The 17,641-nt window shown below is 43.6% G+C and overlaps 2 protein-coding genes across 6 annotated transcripts; one reads left to right on the top strand and one right to left on the bottom strand.

Moving 5' to 3' along the window:
- Window positions 1-5,508: 5,508 nt before the first annotated feature.
- On the bottom strand, window positions 5,509-10,328 carry LOC142796131 (uncharacterized). 5 transcript variants are annotated; one of them, XM_075886223.1, is made up of 6 exons: window positions 10,072-10,328; window positions 9,607-9,777; window positions 9,341-9,517; window positions 9,193-9,267; window positions 8,821-8,892; window positions 5,509-8,473 (listed from the first exon to the last, which is right to left on the bottom strand). In XM_075886223.1, exons 5-6 carry the CDS (start codon window positions 8,821-8,823, stop codon window positions 6,287-6,289), a joined length of 2,190 nt encoding a protein of 729 aa, XP_075742338.1. In that variant the 5' UTR covers window positions 8,824-8,892; window positions 9,193-9,267; window positions 9,341-9,517; window positions 9,607-9,777; window positions 10,072-10,328; the 3' UTR covers window positions 5,509-6,286. The 5 variants fall into 5 exon arrangements, 4 of the variants coding, with proteins under 4 accessions (XP_075742338.1, XP_075742339.1, XP_075742340.1 ...); XM_075886224.1 differs by having other exon boundaries at window positions 5,509-8,470; XM_075886225.1 differs by lacking the exon at window positions 8,821-8,892.
- A 91-nt stretch (window positions 10,329-10,419) lies between these two features.
- On the top strand, window positions 10,420-14,416 carry LOC119170839 (uncharacterized). The gene is made up of 8 exons (XM_037422105.2): window positions 10,420-10,738; window positions 11,286-11,383; window positions 11,471-11,807; window positions 12,062-12,198; window positions 12,792-12,930; window positions 13,008-13,082; window positions 13,839-13,959; window positions 14,306-14,416. Exons 1-8 carry the CDS (start codon window positions 10,552-10,554, stop codon window positions 14,337-14,339), a joined length of 1,128 nt encoding a protein of 375 aa, XP_037278002.1. The 5' UTR covers window positions 10,420-10,551; the 3' UTR covers window positions 14,340-14,416.
- Window positions 14,417-17,641: the final 3,225 nt, after the last annotated feature.

The raw sequence follows: 17,641 nt of genomic DNA, 5'->3' as shown, positions 1-17,641 counted from the left end.
AATTGTGCATTGATCTTAGCATTGTTTCTCCTACACTTTTACCTGATTTTCATTGGGATGTTATTAAAAAACCCCTATGGGAGTTATCACTTTCCCATATTACTGAAGACGCCAAAAGAAAATGAATTTCCACCTCAGGCTCCAACTTGGAAGGTAGACAGAGCAAATTGGGAGAAGTACCAGAGTCTTAGTACTATATCGTGGGCTGAGATTTCCTCTCTAGGAATCAACTCTGCCGCTACGTATTTCACTGCTTTTATTATTGACGCCGCTTTAAAATGTATCCCCCCGTCAAGTTGTGGTCCCTGCAGACCTCGTGGCCCGTGGTGGAACGACGACTGCAGGAATGCTCGCAAAAAGCAGAATAAGCGTGGGGTCTCTTGCATGACTATCCAACTGCAGAGAAGCTGATCAATTGCAAACAAGTACGGTCTCAAGGGTGAAGGACGCGCCGACAGGCTAGGAGAGAAAGCTGGCAGAAGTTTTTGTCAGGCAGTATTTTCTATACTGATGAAGTTAAGGTCTGGAACAGAGTGAATAGGATAAGAGGCCGACAGACACACTCACTCCCTCTAGTAGACACAGAGGGTAGCCTTGAGGATCAAGCAGACTCCCTGGGAGCATACTTTCAACATGTGTCCAGCTCATCGCATTATTTTGATACATTCAAACGATACAAAGAGAGAGTAGAAAGGCAAAAGCTTGAACGTAAATGTGGAAAAAATGAGTTCCTTTCTGCTTGACTGAGTTGCAGGCAGTGCTAAACTGCTGCAACAAATCAGCCCAAGGCTCTGACCGTGTTATATATCAGATGCTTAGACACTTACCTCAAGAAACACATAAAACTTTTTCTGTCTACATATGGGCTTCTGGCGAGATTCCTTCTGCATGGAAAGAGGCCATGGTACTACCTATTTTTAAACAGGGTAAGGATCCATCTTCCGTATCGAGCTACAGATTTAATGCTCCGACTAGCTGCTTCTGCAAATTATTTGAAAAGATGATAAACTGCCGATTATCACATTTTTTGGAATCAAACAAACTCCTCGACCAATATCAGTGCGGATTCCGAGAGGGTCGGTCCACTGCAGACCATCTCATCCGCATAGAGGCGCAAATACGGGAAGCTTTCATTCATAAGCAGTTTTTCCTATTTCTCTTTCTTGACATGGAAAAGGCATACGATACAAGTTGGCGTTTTGGAATATTGAGAGAACTCACACATTTAGGTATACGAGGTAATATGCTAAGTGTAATCGAAAATTATCTGTCCAAATGTACATTTCGTGTTCGAGTGGGCAATATGTTGTCACGACCATTCGTGCAAGAAACGGGAGTACTCCAGGGCGTTGTCCTCAGTTGTACTCTCTTTGTAGTCAAAATGAACTCCCTGCGATCATGCATACCGCGTAACATCTTTTATTCAGCATACGTTGATGATCTACAGATAGGTTTTAAATCCTGTAATCTCTCGGCATGCGAGCAATAGAGTCATCTCTGTGTTAACAAATCCGTAAATGGGCAGATGAGAACAGTTTCACTCTGAATCCACTAAAGAGCTCCTGTGTTCTGTTTTCTAGGAAGAAGGCCTCTACCCTGATCGCCATATAGAGTTGCAGGGTGAGCGCGGAGCTGTCAAGAGTGAACAAAAATTTTTAAGCATAATTCTAGACATGAAGCTCACGTTTATTGTACCACACATTGAGCACATTAAGAAGAAATGCATGAAAAAAATGAACATCCTAAAGGTGCTGCCCCGCACAAGTTGGGGCAGTGACAAAAAATGTCTGATGAGCCTCTACAAAAGCCTTATATGCACGCGTCTAGATTATGGGGCGATAGTCTACCAGTCCGCACCACCAACGGCAATGAAAATGCTGGACTCTGCCCACCATCTAGGCATTCGCCTTTCTACGGGAGCTTTTCGTACAAGCCCCGTGGAAAGCCTTTACGCAGACTCAGATGAATGGTTGCTACATATACAAAGATTGTACCTGTCTTTTACATATTTTTTGAAGATAACCGCAAGGACCAGCCACCCTACATATCCTGCTGTAAACGACACATCCAGCTCCCAGCTCTATCAAAACCGACTCACATTGAAACAGCCCTTCTCGCTGCGTGTTCAAGCAATAGCTCTGGACTCGGGCGTCCATTGCTCGAACACCGCGTAATGGCTTCGACTACATGCGCCCCGCCATGGCAATGGCAGGTTATAAATTGTGACACATCTTTCATGATTGTAACAAAGCATGCCCTACCCCTACACATTCAGATGTACTTCTGTGAATTGGCAGTCAAATACACCTATCCTGAATTTTTCACTGATGCATCAAAGACTCGCGTGGGCGTGTCCTATGCAGCGGTTGGCCCATCTTTTTCGGATGTCAGTATTCTCCACCCTCACACAAGCATTTTTACAGCTGACGCTTACGCAATACTGGCGGCAGCTTAACACATTAAAGAATCAGAAATAAGTAATGCAGTCATATACACAGATTCATTAGACGTTGTAAAAACTTTAAAAGACATCAGAAAGTACAAAAATCCTGTCATATTTTCGCTATACTCTCTCTTTTGTGTCATTTACGCATCAAAACAGCATGTAGTAGTATGTTGGCTGCTAGAACACCGTGAAATTGAGGGAAACGTACTAGCGGATAAGCTTGCAACATCAGTCCATGCAAGCACTCCGCAGTCATCTGTAGCTGTCCCCGAAATGGACTTGAAACCCTTTTTGAGAAAAAAGCTGAGGGATTATTGGCAGCGTACATGGGACGGACAAGTACATAATAAATTACATTTAATAAAGCCTTACCTTGGTGACTGGCCACCAACATCACAAACACGCCGTACAGAAGTACGGTTACGTACTCTGTCGGTTACGTATCGGACACACATTTAGTACACACTCACACCATCTGACCGGTGGTAATTCACCAATGTGTGAGAAATGTGGCGAGCCCCTTAGTGTCCTACATATTTTGATACAGTACAGTGAATTAGATCCTATTCGAAAAAATCATTTTTCAACATCCTACCGAGAACAAATGCCTCTTCACCCGGCAATGTTCATCGGTAGAGATTCACTTTCCAAACATCTGTACCGAAGCATAGTGGCGCCAGCTCTGTGCCAGCGTGAAAGAAGACGTTGACGTCCGTGTGTGGCTCGTGCTTGCCGGGTTCCTGCCTGTACCAGCTTGTTGCGGCTAACGTTTCTCAAATAATAACCTGTGTTTTTACGCAACCTTGCTCGTTGCATTTGGTGGAAACGGGCTGGGTAACGTCCTGGAGCTCCGCAGCCGTAAGCTACCATCTCAGTCCGCGATGACCGAGCGCGTTGATCCCCCACAAGGCTCTTCCACGCTGCCACCTGTCATGTGTTCTGGTGTAGTTCGTCTGCGTGACCCACCAGTATACAACCCCAGTCAAAAATAGTTAATGGGTCCAACTGGATGTTCCAGTTAGGAGCAATGGGTGGCAAAGGGGGCTAAGTGGGGTTCAAATGGTGTCTAACTGGTGCCCAATTGGAAGTGCATGCTGCAATGGGACTGTCCAATTGGACTTCCCATGTAGTGGCTTCTAACATTTTAACCAACTCTGCATATTTGAAGTTCTAACAGGATGACCTGCTGTCATGATAGGTGGTTCCAGTTGGTTGCAATGGGACTCAAATGGACGTCAATGGGACCCAAGCTGCAATGGGAGAGTCCAATAGGACACCCCAATTGCAGTACATGCATAACTTTGAAGTTTATTTTTTACAATTCTCTACCTGAGCAGTATTGAAAGTCATAAATGGAAATCTACGGTGATGCATCCAACCCTCCATATAAAGCAATTCATTTATGTGTGTTACCCAAACAGAATTCGAGCTAGTGCTTCAGCTTGGAATCCCTGAGCTCGGTCACTTACTTAAACCTTGGATTAAATTAAGCTTGTTTACAACACTTGCCTGGTTTACAAACAACCACTGTATCAGGGCATCTGATTAAGCTTTCCATATATGCATCATGAAAATGCAGCAGTTAAAGTACTAGTACACATTGGAACCGCACCTTCTACTGTTTGCAGCATCACAATGTACCAACGATGTCTTATTCCCAAACTAGGGAATATGGCTAACTACCAGTGAGCACCTGATGTCACGTGTTTATGGGCTACCTGTCACTGCATATAATGCTGCTGCAGGATATGACTGAATTTTTTTAATATTCATACGATAGAAAAGGTTATGCAACTAAGAGAAAACAATTAGATGTTCTCACTAACAAGATATCCGAAAGAAGGTATGAAAGGCAACAATAACATTGAAAAAAAAAGAATTTTATTTCAAGGCAAACAGGATTTAAATAGCACAGAACATATTTTGGTGTAAAAAAATTTCTTGGCCAGTGCTGCAACACAAGGCGTACAAGATACTTCAAATATTACAAATACTTATAACAGTAAATTGAATCACAATAAAAGGAATTTTAGTTCCAAAGGAGGAAAAAGGCATTGCCATACAACTGGCATTTCAGTAAAGCACTGAGAAACAGGTTTCATACAGGTTAACAGTTTACACGTGAACAGCATGTCTTTACTTATTTAAGGATGCTTAAAGGTCAACTCCGGTGGTTTTTCGAGGTCAACGAATCTCAATCAAATTCGCTGGGTACACTCTTACGCACATTCCTGTCATTTATGCCAATTACAGGCTTGAGAGATGCGCAGATTATTTGCAAATGAATTTTAAAGATTGCCTCGAAAAACTCGCCTCGCTTGCCAGAATTATTGGCAACACTGTCAGTGCGATGTCAAGTTTGTCATGTCAACGAAAGTGACGCAGGCGATGGCATCGCTACTTTGGCCCCTACATTGTTTATTGTGCTGGCCCCAAGACGACAGCGGTGGTGTTTGGCACGACCATAGCACGGGAGAGCTTTCTTCCTTCCTCTGTGGTGTTTTGCCGGTGCTTCGCTGGTCTGGCTTTCACAGTTTTCATACTACGTGCCGGCAGAACCAGTATACGGCCTCCAGTTCTTAACAAATAGTACATCATATGCAGACCGGGCGCCCGGTCGGGTTTCGGTTTTGCACCTTTTTGCTTATTAAAAATTGTTTTCGAATTTCCTGAGCATTTCAGCTATTGGGCTCGTGACAAGAGTGTCTCAGGAACACAGAAACACCATTACCTTGACATGGTCGAAAAATCGCTGGAGTTGGCCTTTAAGGATGCTCACAGTGGCACAATGAATTATGTATGAATGACAAGCACACATTCTATGCATAGTGTACAAGACTGAACTTGTATGAAAAAGAATAAAAAGCGTCATGTAATATTGCAGTACCCCGACACACACACTAAAATAAAGAATACAATAGCAGTAAGAATAAAAAAAATACAGCACCCACTGAATAAATATAGGAAAACATTCAGTACACAATGCAAATATAAAACATTAATACACACAAAAAGAGACATAATAAATTTAAAGAAATTCAGACCCACCGATCTCTTTTCGGTAATATTCAGATACCTAATACAATATGCAAAACACTAGACTTTAACGAAAAAAAAATATTTCCAAAAACAATCAAACCTAGAGAGCAAGCTGGCTTACAGACAGATATTTCACAATTTGTCACAGCCATGTGGTCAATCAATTTAATCTGCACAGCACGATAAATCCCTCTATATCAGTGGTCTCAAATATGCAGCCGGGGAGGCTCTCATGTGCGGGCCCACACATAACCATTTTCACTGCACATTTAAAAACATTTTCTTGGTATGTTCATGAGCTACACAGGCATGACTGCTCTAAAGAACAATTTTTATGAGGTACACCATGTTGTCACCATGCATTGAAACATAATCGTGAAACAAAAAATCATCACCATATCCAGAAAGTGAATGATGTTAGGTGAGCTTGCTTGGAGATGATCAGGTCACCCGCGAATCCTCCGTACAAATCTTCTATTACCATATATAGACGTGGCAATGTTATATATACATAACATACTCAATGTTTATTAATTTACATTTGGATTCACTATATACTTTTTGATGAACTATATACATTATATATACTCAAACGGAATTGTTTCAATGGTATGAGTCATCATGACAAACATCTTGCCTACTAGAAGAGCTAACTAGTCACGGGTGGCGATTTCACGTCGATCGCCTCAAGGCATTTCAAGGGCCACTCACATAAAAAAACGCTCATGTTTTGAGGCATAGTGTGCACTAAACAGGGTTCCTTTAAAACTTACACAGCATAGGTTCTTCACTTCAAATACATTACAATGTAAAGGAACTTGGAGGGAAGCATACATAGGAAGCTCTTTCGAGTTCCACAAACACAACCACCTTTCTGATTTCAGAGCATTCGACCAGTGATGTATTCGCTGCCTTGTGATTTACTTTCAGCACATGTGACATGGCCACCAAGTTGTACATCACTGGACTGCAGCTTAATTTCCTTGCAGATATATATGCTTTGTTGTCGCTGCCATGGTATATTTCTTCAACAATAACAAAATGCCCATTTTGAAGTTCAACAACAGAGCTATTGGTCCTCTTGTTAGATGCATACATGCTATCAGTGATAATTGATCCCTTCGCCAACATTCTTCTGTATTTGGTGAACTCAAGGGTAGTGTCATGTAAAGATGGCTGCAAACCTGCTGATGCACGTCGGGAACCGTGTCCGAAAAAACGGTAGCCACCACTACTAAGTACGCTTTTTTGCGTTTTTGTGCCATCAAAAGACGAGCAGTACTCTGCTACACTTGGACTGATAGCCTGCCGTTGAAGTTCTACTACCATGCTTTCCATCTGTAGGACTCGGCAGACTTGATGGGGAATTCCGTTAGCTGCTTTTACAGCTTTTTTTAGGCTGCCGTTCCCAGCTTCAAATGGGAACGCACTGTGTGCCCAAAGTGGTCCCCAGTGGCGCACACTCTTTGCTATATGAGTCAGTTGGTGCATGTTGAATGTCATGACTGACTTGCCAAACAGCAGTTCTGCACGCACATGAAACTCCAACAATAGCCCCTCGGCAATGGTGAGCTCAGTTGGGCTGATTGCACGCTGCAACATTATGTGCAAGGCTTCAACTAGGCAAGCCCAGTGTTGCATGTATGGCTTCTCAAGAATGCCATGCAAAACAGGGACACTGTAACAAAGTAGCCAGCTCTCAAGTTCCTTGGCCTTCCACCATTTCCGCTCTTTTGTCGGCCTCGGCAATCGCTTCACATCCATTGGTGGCTTAATAGACATAAGCCTGCGGTCCACTATGTGCTGATGTCGGCTTATTGAACAGGCACTATCAGAATTGAACCACAATTCTAGGAACTGGCGCGCTACCCCCAGCAAGACACAGTGCATATAGTCTGGCACAAAGCTCCACACTATGTTAAAATGGGGCAGGTTTATCAACGGTGACACTGTTTTGACTCCTTGCACAGGCACCCCCCCTTTCAAAGCAATCTCCATGTCATTTAGCATTTGGAGCTCACTTCTTTCTGTGGGTTCAACTTCCTCAACTGGGTATTTAGTTGCCCCGCCAGCTCTCTCACCTCTTTGGAGACACCAATTACATCCAAAATACCCATTAAATTGGGTTACACCTTGCATCGGTGCCCTAGCAACAGAATCTACACTTGAACAGATACAATAGACCTTATATTTTTCAACCCTTCCTTGACGTTGTAATTCAACGCCATTCTCACACAGCTCGTTCATTTTCTCAACAAAAGTACCTTGGAAAAGTGCCATGTTTGGCTTTTCTTTCCAGAACCACAATGCGGCCAGGACCAATTTGGACATTCTTTGCTGTGGAGGGAGCTCATTAACAATTAGCTGGATGGGCCAAATTGATGTCCCACTTGATTTGAAAAGCGGGGTCCCATCTGCATTCAACGAGAAACTGATTCTTGGTCCACAGTGTTGAGATTCGGCTACAAAAGTACGATACATTGTACCATCCCAGATGTCTGAAAATGTCCCATTCGTCGGAAGGGGCTTTGTTAAATCAAGAAGATCACAGTCCTTAAGTAGCCTTTGAAGTTGCGACTCCACATCGAGAGTGACAAAAAAGGGGGCATCCGAAAGGGAAGACACAAAAGTTGTGTGACTGCACTTCGAGCATTTCAAGTAAGAATTTGTCTCAAGACTGCCAATATGCGAAAAGCATCTCGGACAAAAAAAGAAAAAAGTCATAGTGGTGCCAGTTTCGCTAAAAAGTTTATGTAGGTGATACTGTGAGTGAGGTAATATAGGTTTATCAAAAATTCTGTTAATTAAATCTATTAAGCTAGTTAAACCCAAAAGAGTCAAATTATTCTTCACAGCATGCTTTAGTGCCATTAGGAGAATATCTCCCTTCGAAAGAACCACTTTCTCAGTGACAAGTTGTGTAAAAAGGTCTCCAAAGCGTGCCTTGCAAGATGGATCAGGCTCTGTCACTGGATCTGCAGCAGGCTGCTGAAAGTAAAAAAAAAAAAAGCTTTCGTCAATGAAGCTATCACAGAATTCAGTTATAGTGAACCGTGATAAGCCCAATGAATATGAGCAAACAACTCTGTTATTGATCAGTACAAAATATCATGCCTGCTAGGCTGATAACTTTTTACAGACCAACTGGTGAGATATTCTTTAAAATGAAAGAGCCAGTGATCTTGAAATGAATCATTCACCAAATCACCGCTACGTGTCCCTCTTAACAGTGCCCAATTTACACAGACATTTTCCAGTACATAAAAGAGCCTGTGAAAGTAGTGCCCTTAAAACCTGACCATAAATCTAGTTATTTCCAGTGAAAACAAACACACCATGTCATCATCTAATGTGAGAAAATCTCCAGGGAAACCTTGCTGTGAAGCATGGTCACTTGAAAAAGCTTCCTGTGAAGAAAAAAAAAAAGAAGCATTTAGTGCCACAGTAACCCAATCTGCCTATTCTAGTTAGCTGTGCTAGTTCACTCATAGCACGTAAATTACATGACAACAGACAGTGTTAAGAACATGGTCTGAAAACCTGTTGCAGGTTGTTCCCAGAGTTTATTGTCCCAAGTGATAACTCGTCTTGAACTGATTATGCAAGAGAAAACCACAGTGCCAATGCACTTGCTCAAGGCTATTCTAGTGGATGTGAATCTTCCAGCTGCACATATTTGTAGAGTGCAACTAGTGTGTAAAAGTTACCTCTTCATCCTTATCAAACAGTGACGAATCATCTGCGTCAGAAAGGCTTGCAATGCCGTCTTGAAGTGGAGAGTCCTAAAAAAAACCAACCAAAATTTATAATTTCCCATCGTAATACATAAGCATAAAATAGCATGTGTATGCTTACTAATTAACTGATAAGCCTTAGTAAAATAACTTCATCTGCTGGGGCGTGAGGCTCGCGTGCAGGAAATTTCTGTGACGGATCAGCGCTGTTCCTCTGCTCTTGTGCTTCAGGGGCTGCAGCAGGAGCTTCCATAGCACTGCCAGCTGACGAGCCTAACCGGCCTCCACTTGACGTTACCTGTGATAGAACAAGTGCGCCGATATAGTAAACGGTTTATCGTATAGAAACAATAGTTCTCGTAGCATTCTACTACCAGCTCAATTTACCGGCTCATTATCGGACTCGGGGAAATCTTCTTCACTTTCCGGACGTTCGGAGCCCGGACTAGCTATGTGACTATTCCGGCTCTTCAGTGATGTTGTTCGACTTGGTGGATCTGCCCTTTCAGTGTCGCTGTCTGCCTCATCACTCGAAGAAGGCATGCTAGGGCTGGCACCCTAGAAGAAAATAATGAGATTTGGACTTAAATTGCTGCGCTAAATTAATGAAAAAGAAAATGCACTGATAAAAAATAGCAATTTAACACGGCCGAGCACATTCGATCATTCGCGGGCAGAACTATAAAGGGTGGTAAAAAGGAAGACCGTAAAACACGGCGCAACGATCGAAGTCGTTGAGCAACATGCAGATTAATGTTGTGGACAACCGCTGATCTGATACCAGCAGGGCCCGGATCAAGCTAAAACCCCGATCGAAAGTGCCCATCCATGTTGAAAATGATCAGAACTTACGGTCGGCGGGCAAGCGCGTGCGGTGCTCCTTGGTAGCTGGAACTGAGACTTGGGATTTAAATAAGTCTTGTAGGGTCCTCTCTTTCTTTTCTTCGGACCGCGCTCCATCGCGAGGTCTTGAAGCAACAAGACGGCTTATTTCACTCCGGGACACGAAGTACAGAAACGGCGATGTAAGCGATAGGACAATGTGCACCGGCTGCCTGCGGCCACAGCGGCTGCCATATTGCATAGACACCCTGCAGCCAGCAGTCTGCATGTGAATTGATTGAAACAGCGTAGCGTTAAACAAACATTATAAAAGTAAAAAAATACTTTTAAAATTATTCTGATTTTTTGTTTACTTATAATGAAGAATAACATTTTCATTGACAAACTATCAGATCCGCAGCTGCGGTCGACCCTTGTTGCTTGCTGTGTGCGACCAGCGTTTGACCAGCTGTAGCGCACGTGTGTAGATGTTTTCTTCAGCATTGCAAGATGATTACCCACGTTCGAGTCCGGTACGAAGATGATAAAAAAATTGGAACGGTGCCAATAGAAGACGTTAAAGATTTCTTCCCCCGTCACCAGCAAGACTTCAAGTCCAAATCCCTCTATTTAGTCAAATGGACGGACGACAGTGGAGACAGCGATTACTATAGGGCCCGGATTCTGGCACTGGGAGGTAAGCCTGCTTTTGTTTGATATGTTGCCGGCGAAATGCATTCTCTTTGGCCTGGCTGACTGCTAAGCACTGTTCACCGTTAGTAACTACAAAGTATTTTATCGATAATCTCCACTAGCATAGTTCATTTTGTTAATTTACCGCGTGCAATCGCAAATAAGTATGGTGTCATTATTAATTTATGCATATACCTGAAAACTCTACGGAGATGACGCTGGTATTTACCTGGCCGCAGAGAGATACCAACAGCGTCGGGTATATCAGCCTGGAGTATATAAGGCCCTTTTGCGGTAGGACGCGCCTTTGTTTGTGGCACTGCAGCTTTTATACCTAATGACAAGGTCTATACGCTACTATTTCGCTCGCGGCATATGACGTTGTGTTACAACGGTACTTAAGCATTCACACGAGGTTCGATGGTTAATTTACAATGCAATAAAACTAATAAAAGTGCATGCTAGAGATCGTGAAATGTGCACGCGTCAGAGGATGATGTGACACTAACTCAGTAAATGTTAATGTTGCAATCCGCCCTCACGTTTTCCAGAATCGGAGGACTTCGCGGAGACAGAGGCCAGAGAGAGAACGCGTATTCCGAAGAGGGTTTATTCGCCGGCGTCTTCGGACTACGAGAATGAAGCGGAGGTAAATTATTATCTAAACCTCCTACAAAAGGTCCTGTCAACACTTGTGTAAACAGTGTGTAACAAGTTATTTTCTATTTTCGCCCAGAGCCCTATCAAAGAAAAAACGAAAAACAAAACAACAAGTGGTGCAGAGGCACGCCTGCTTCAGCTTTTAAAAAGCAAGAAAGAAAATATGAAGAGGCAGGCGAAAAATCAAGATGGGCCACATTCTAAAAAGCACCACAAAGAAGCAATGGACAGTGGGCGCCTTCAGGGGGCTCATGAAACCATTGATAACCTTGAAGAGCAGGTAGAGAAAAAATCTACCATCATTCGCCAACTGCGAAAACAAAATGAAGAAAAAGACAGGGAGATGGCTCAACTCAGAAGACTGAACATGGAGCTTCAGGACAAGGTTATTTCTGCACTGGAAGACATGAAAGGTATGAAGCAGAAAATGTCTTCATTGTACTGATTTTGTGCTGTGAAAGCATTAATGCCATTCTTCTGACATTTAGCAGTGTGTACAGCTTGTTACCATAAAACGTTCGGCAGTCTTTAAGTGAAGATATTTCGAGTTTAGACTGCAAATGGCTATTGTTTACAGCTGTTTGATGAAATTTAATGAAAATATTTTGTCAGCTCTTTTTCCTCTCTGGGCAATGCAAACAGCACGGCACCTCATGTATAAATGCAGGCTGCAGAATTATGAAAAGGATCATGGATGGCAGCCAGTCGAGCCCCTCCGTGTCTGAGGATCTACAAGACACCTTGACAGAGCGAGCCCTTCGCCCAGGTTCATCCAATCCGCAACCGAATGACAGTGAAACAATGGTATTCTATCTGGAATGTCAATAATGTGCAGCTGTCCAAATTACAAACAACTGTTCTTTTGAAAGCATGTTAAAATAATATAAAGCAAGATTGAGCATTATAGATTACTTGTCATAGAAGTTTGTCTCTGCACAGCTGAGCAAGACATTCCAAAAAGAGTTCAGTGATCATTATAGATATGTGTAAATTTTAAGCAGAACTTATGAACAACCAAAAAAAATGAATTTCGTTGTCAGCAACACAACTTACTAAAACAACTTCACTAACGTACTTGTTGGACAGAAATATTAAGGAATACACTTGGCCTTGTCTGCTGCTGTTTTAGCCATCTCGTGCTGCGCGGATTCAGCACAACCTCACTGAGAAGGTGCAGGCACTTTGTAAACTGGTCTTGCACAAAGGCTGCACTTTCTCTCAATGAATACTGTGGTGCTGACACCACCATGTGCAGTTCATAGAAAGAATGCTAGAGTGCAGCACCACAAAACTGGCTGACAAAGTGCTGGTGAAATGAATAGACCTTTGTTGTTTATGATATGCAATACAGGTTGCACTGCACATGGATGCCTTCAGAATGCATATGTTCCGTGCAGGTGGACATTGGACGAGGGCTTATGGTCAAGAAAGGTGCATGGGAACATGTGCAGTCCCATCATAAGGATTCCTTATTTGTCAAGGACCTGCTAGTCACCATCTGGTCGAAAGACAACCTTAAGGAGCGCTCCCTGCATGGTTGGTTATAATACAAAAGCATAGTGTGTGTCAGTTGGTAACGGGGGAATTCGTTGTTGTGGATATCTGTTATGCAGGAAAACATTGTCCACGGTACCCTAACCGTCCACGCAAGGCTCCCCTAACACCGTGGAAGTTGGACGTAATGCGTGGTAAGTGTGCAGACAGTCTCTTGGAATGCATATTGAACCAATCTTATTCTTAGTACATGAAATCACAGCAAAGCTCGGTTGCAATTGAGTCTATTTTGAAGCCACTACAAACTTTACTGTCTGCTTTGACTTCAGTTATGAACACAATTTTACATAAACTATGTAGTTGTAAAAATGTGACCCAACACCTTGCCTCTTACTTACTATTAAATTCATTTGTTTTAGTCAGGAGTGCAGGCAGGTGAAAGTCTTAAGTCTCTTAAATGCACTGGTAGTTCAAAAAGATAGTCGAAAAAAAGAAAAGCCAACAATAGAGCTAGTGTGTAGACTGCCAGCATTTTTTTCATCATAACTTATATCTCTTTCATAAAAAATGACAAAAAAAGAAATAGTGTTCTCTGCTTTCTTCCTGCACTATATAAATCCACACAGTTACATGGTGCGAGTGGAGAGCTGTGAAATGTTACTTTTTTAGATTATTTTTGTGCATGTGCACGCTAAGTTCGCAGTTTCCTTTTTCTAATAAATGCTGGAACGGAACACTTTTGCTAACTGGAGAATGCTTTCTGTATTGTTCAAGCCTGTGCTGCTAAGGCATATTCTAGGCCATTCAGCATATAACACTTCATTGCATCAAGAAATATGACTAAAAGTTCAATTTTGAACTTTTGTGTTCTTAAAGTAATATCGATGCTATTAGTTCTTTAAGCAGCTGGTTTCTTCAAGGCTATTTATTGATAATTTTTGTTGTTTCAGACTGCTACAGAGCACGTCTGGAGCATCAAGGCGTGCCTGCAGGAGTACTGCCGTTGGCAGTCAAACAGATGAACCACTTCATTGTTGAGAAGCTTTCAGATATTGAGAAGCTTGCCAAGCGGTAAGATAAGTGTGTTCTTTGTGTCAAAGGACTCCCCCCCCCCCCTTTTTTTAAGAGAAACTTGGCCATATTCATCTGCTTGCAACATGCATGTACAGAAAGAGACTGAGAAAATTTGGAGGCTCGTCTGGCATTTTGGCGCAGCGTGGCGCAATATGGTTTTGGCAGCTCGGCGCAAAAGCGGGGAATTGTATCAAATTCGCGTAATTGGCACAGCTGTTGTACCCCTTCAACATGCATAGCTATTTTTATGTTAATGTTTTTATGTTAAATCACATCTAGACTTGGAAGAATGTAAGCCATTGTGTGGCTGACTAAATGTATAAATTCTGCAAAACATTTGCAGGGCGAAGGACAACCAGGGCGTTGCGGAAGTTTAACAGAGGAGGACCATTGGTGCATTTTCTAAATAGTGTAAATATTATGGAATGTGTGAATAAATTTTCATTCTTTCATATTTTTTTTTTCTCTACCATTGTTTTTATCTTGTATGTGCATGCATTTGAGTGTGCATTAATGTCACATTCACACTAGGTAATCCAGCCTGTGCTGTTTCCACTGTGTTGTGAAATTGCAATTAATGAAGTGCAGTGTGATGACAGCCAGCCTTCTACAGGATTGTCATTTTCTACTTGCATCCGCAGAAATGTGATAATCATGTTTATAGGTCAGCCAAGAGACTGCAATTACTACACTACTACTTAGCTTCAGTTGGCTCTCTCTGTATACCAACCACTGGCTGGCTGAAATGCAGTTAGCAATTTAGCGTCAACCAAGTGCTTACCAGAAACTAATGGCCAGCCATATTAAATTGGCTTACCAGGTAGAATGGTGACTGGCTAAACACCAGCTTTTGTCACTGGGCCAATCATCTGGATACATGCAGTGCAGCTTGGTCGAAGACCAGAGAGTCACAACGCAGACGAGCGCTTGTCTGTGTTCTTTGTCTAAGTTCGCGCTGCATGTATCCAAGTATGTATCAACTAGCCCAACTCAACCTTTTATTGAAACATATGGAATCATTGGAGTCTCAATTACCATCAAAGTGCTGACCATTTGCAACAATGTGGGAAGTCATGTGGTTACCAGCCACATTGAATTTGCTTACCAACTAGAATGAATTGGGGGCTGTTTGGAATGCCAGTTACGATCAGTGGGCCAAACATCTGGAACCACAGGATTACCAGTTAGCTTCAACGGGTTAGTCTACTGAGACCTGCCGGGCAACCACGTGCCTACCATTAATTTTCAATGGGTTGACCATTTCAGGTCAACGGGTTTTCTATTCACCACCAGTTGGCTTCAACAGGTCAGCCTATTCACACCAAGTGGACAACCACCAGTATACCATTTAGTATAAATGGGTTGACCATTTTAGGTCAATGGGGTTTCCTATTGACCACCAGTTAGCTTCAACAGGTCAGCCAATTCACACCAGGTGGACAACCACCTGCATACCATTTAGTATTAATGGGTTGACCATTTGAGGTCAATGGGGTTTCCAATTGACCACCAGTTAGCTTCAACAGGTCAGCCAATTCACACCAGGTGGACAACCACCTGCGTACCATTTAGTCTTAATGGGTTGACCATTTGAAATCAACGGGATATTTAATTGACCACCAGTTAGATTCAACGGGTTAGCCAATTCACACCAATTGGACAACCACCAGCGTACCATTTCGTTTTCATGGGCTGGCCATGTGAGGCCAAAGGGGCTACCAGTTTGTCACCAACCAATTTCAAATGGTGCGCACCATTGCAACTAACTGGCAATTGCTCAGCACCAGCCACACTTAACTGGTAGCCAATGGGGTCCCCTGTTGAACCAGTTGCATTGAAGTGGTGAGCCACTTGGATCCCCCTTTGGAATATAAGGGTTTACCCATTGATTCGAACGGGATAATGTTCAATGGGTGGCGAAAATCCTACTGGTCCAACACCCATTGATTTTAAATGGAAATTTTCCAGTTGGACCCATTGAATATTTTTGACTGGGACGGCACTGAAGATCAAGATGTCGAGGACTGGCTGGCAGAGTACGAGCCTGCCAGCACGATCAACAAGTGGGATGACCCTGCGAAGCTTACTCACGTCATCTTCTACTTGACGGATTTGGCCAACCTATGGTTCACGAACCACCAAGCCGACATCCCCACCTGGTCGGTTTTCAAAGAGGCCGTCACCTCGTTTTTCGGTCGTCCAGCCATGCGTAAGCTTCGTGCTGAACTGGGCCTGCGGGGACGATTTCAGCGAAATGGTGAGAGCTTCACGAGCTACATTGAGGATGTGATCAGCCTCTGTAGGCGAGTTGATGCTAGGATGACGGAGGCTGACAGAATAAAGCATATAATGAAAGGCATTGATGACGACGCTTTTCATATGCTTGTGGCCAAAGACCCACAGACCGTCACGGCCGTGATTCAGCTATGTCAAAGTTTCGATGAGCTGCGCAAGCAACGAATTTCTACACGTCGCGCTAATACGCAAACAGCTGATATTTCGGCCTTGTCGTACAAAAGCAGTGGCCCCGACTACAGCGTGTTAATGCCTCACATTCAACAGTACATCCGGGACGAAGTTGCTCGACAGCTCTCTCTTGTCGCCACCATCAACGAGACCCCCACAACACTGGACCACTCACTTCGCCGTGCTATTCAGACGCAAGTTGCCGAGGCTCTCCCTTCGCCCGCATCCCCAATATCAGTGGCTGCACCGGCGACTTATGCAGAAGCCGTCCGCCGACCTCCTGCCCAACCGCCGCTCCCTTCATACGGTCCAGCCACCAACTACTACAGGTCACCAGTTTCGGTTTATCCGGTAAATCGGCCCTTTTCACCACCTCGAGCACCTGTAAACTCTTGGCGTACTCCGGATAACCGGCCCGTCTGCTACAACTGCGGTATTCCAGGACATGTCGCGCGCTACTGTTGTCGCCGTGGATTCTATGTTAATGATGTTCAGCATTCCAGCAACATACCTCGGCAATCAGAATCGCATGTGACACCAGATTCACATGACCCCCGCTCACGTCGACCAGACTTCAGCCGACGTCGATCTCTTTCACCCCGTCTTCCGTCTCCTTCCCCCATGCTTCGCCGTTCCAACCATGCCCAGGAGGAAAACTAATAGTCGCAGTTCCTGGGGCAAGAGCTGCGCCACCGACGAAATTTTCAAGGCCTCATCTTTCGCCCCCTAACGAGATTGCCGTGTTTGTGGACGGTTTCGCCACAACTGCTCTTGTCGACACAAGTGCCGCTATTCGTATAATCAGTGAAGTATTATGCCACAAACTGAACAAAGTGATGACTCCACTATTTGAAATTTCTTTACGCACAGCGAGTTCGCAACACGTCCAACCTTCTGCCACATGCACTGCTCGTGTTGTGATTCAAGGAGTGCTTGACATCGTTAAATTTGTCGTCCTTCCGCATGCGTCTCATGAAATCATCCTGGGATGGAACTTTCTATCCGCTAATCATGCGGTTGTTGACTGCGCTCGTGCTCAACTCGTTTTGTTTCCATTCAGCACGACATTCATAGATCTCCCTCGCTCACCCAAAAAGGTGATCGTCGCCGCTGACGTCGTCATTACTGATTTTTCGGTCGCCGCGGTATCTCTTTTGTGCAACTCCGTTTCCGATTGAACTGCCCTATTTATGCCGTCACAAGAATGCGCTCG

The sequence above is a fragment of the Rhipicephalus microplus genome, unplaced genomic scaffold (assembly GCF_043290135.1).
Source record: "Rhipicephalus microplus isolate Deutch F79 unplaced genomic scaffold, USDA_Rmic scaffold_1164, whole genome shotgun sequence".
NCBI lineage: Eukaryota > Metazoa > Arthropoda > Arachnida > Ixodida > Ixodidae > Rhipicephalus > Rhipicephalus microplus.
The sequence above is the reverse complement of the archived record's forward strand: the minus strand, read 5'-3'. Positions and strand labels throughout refer to the sequence as shown.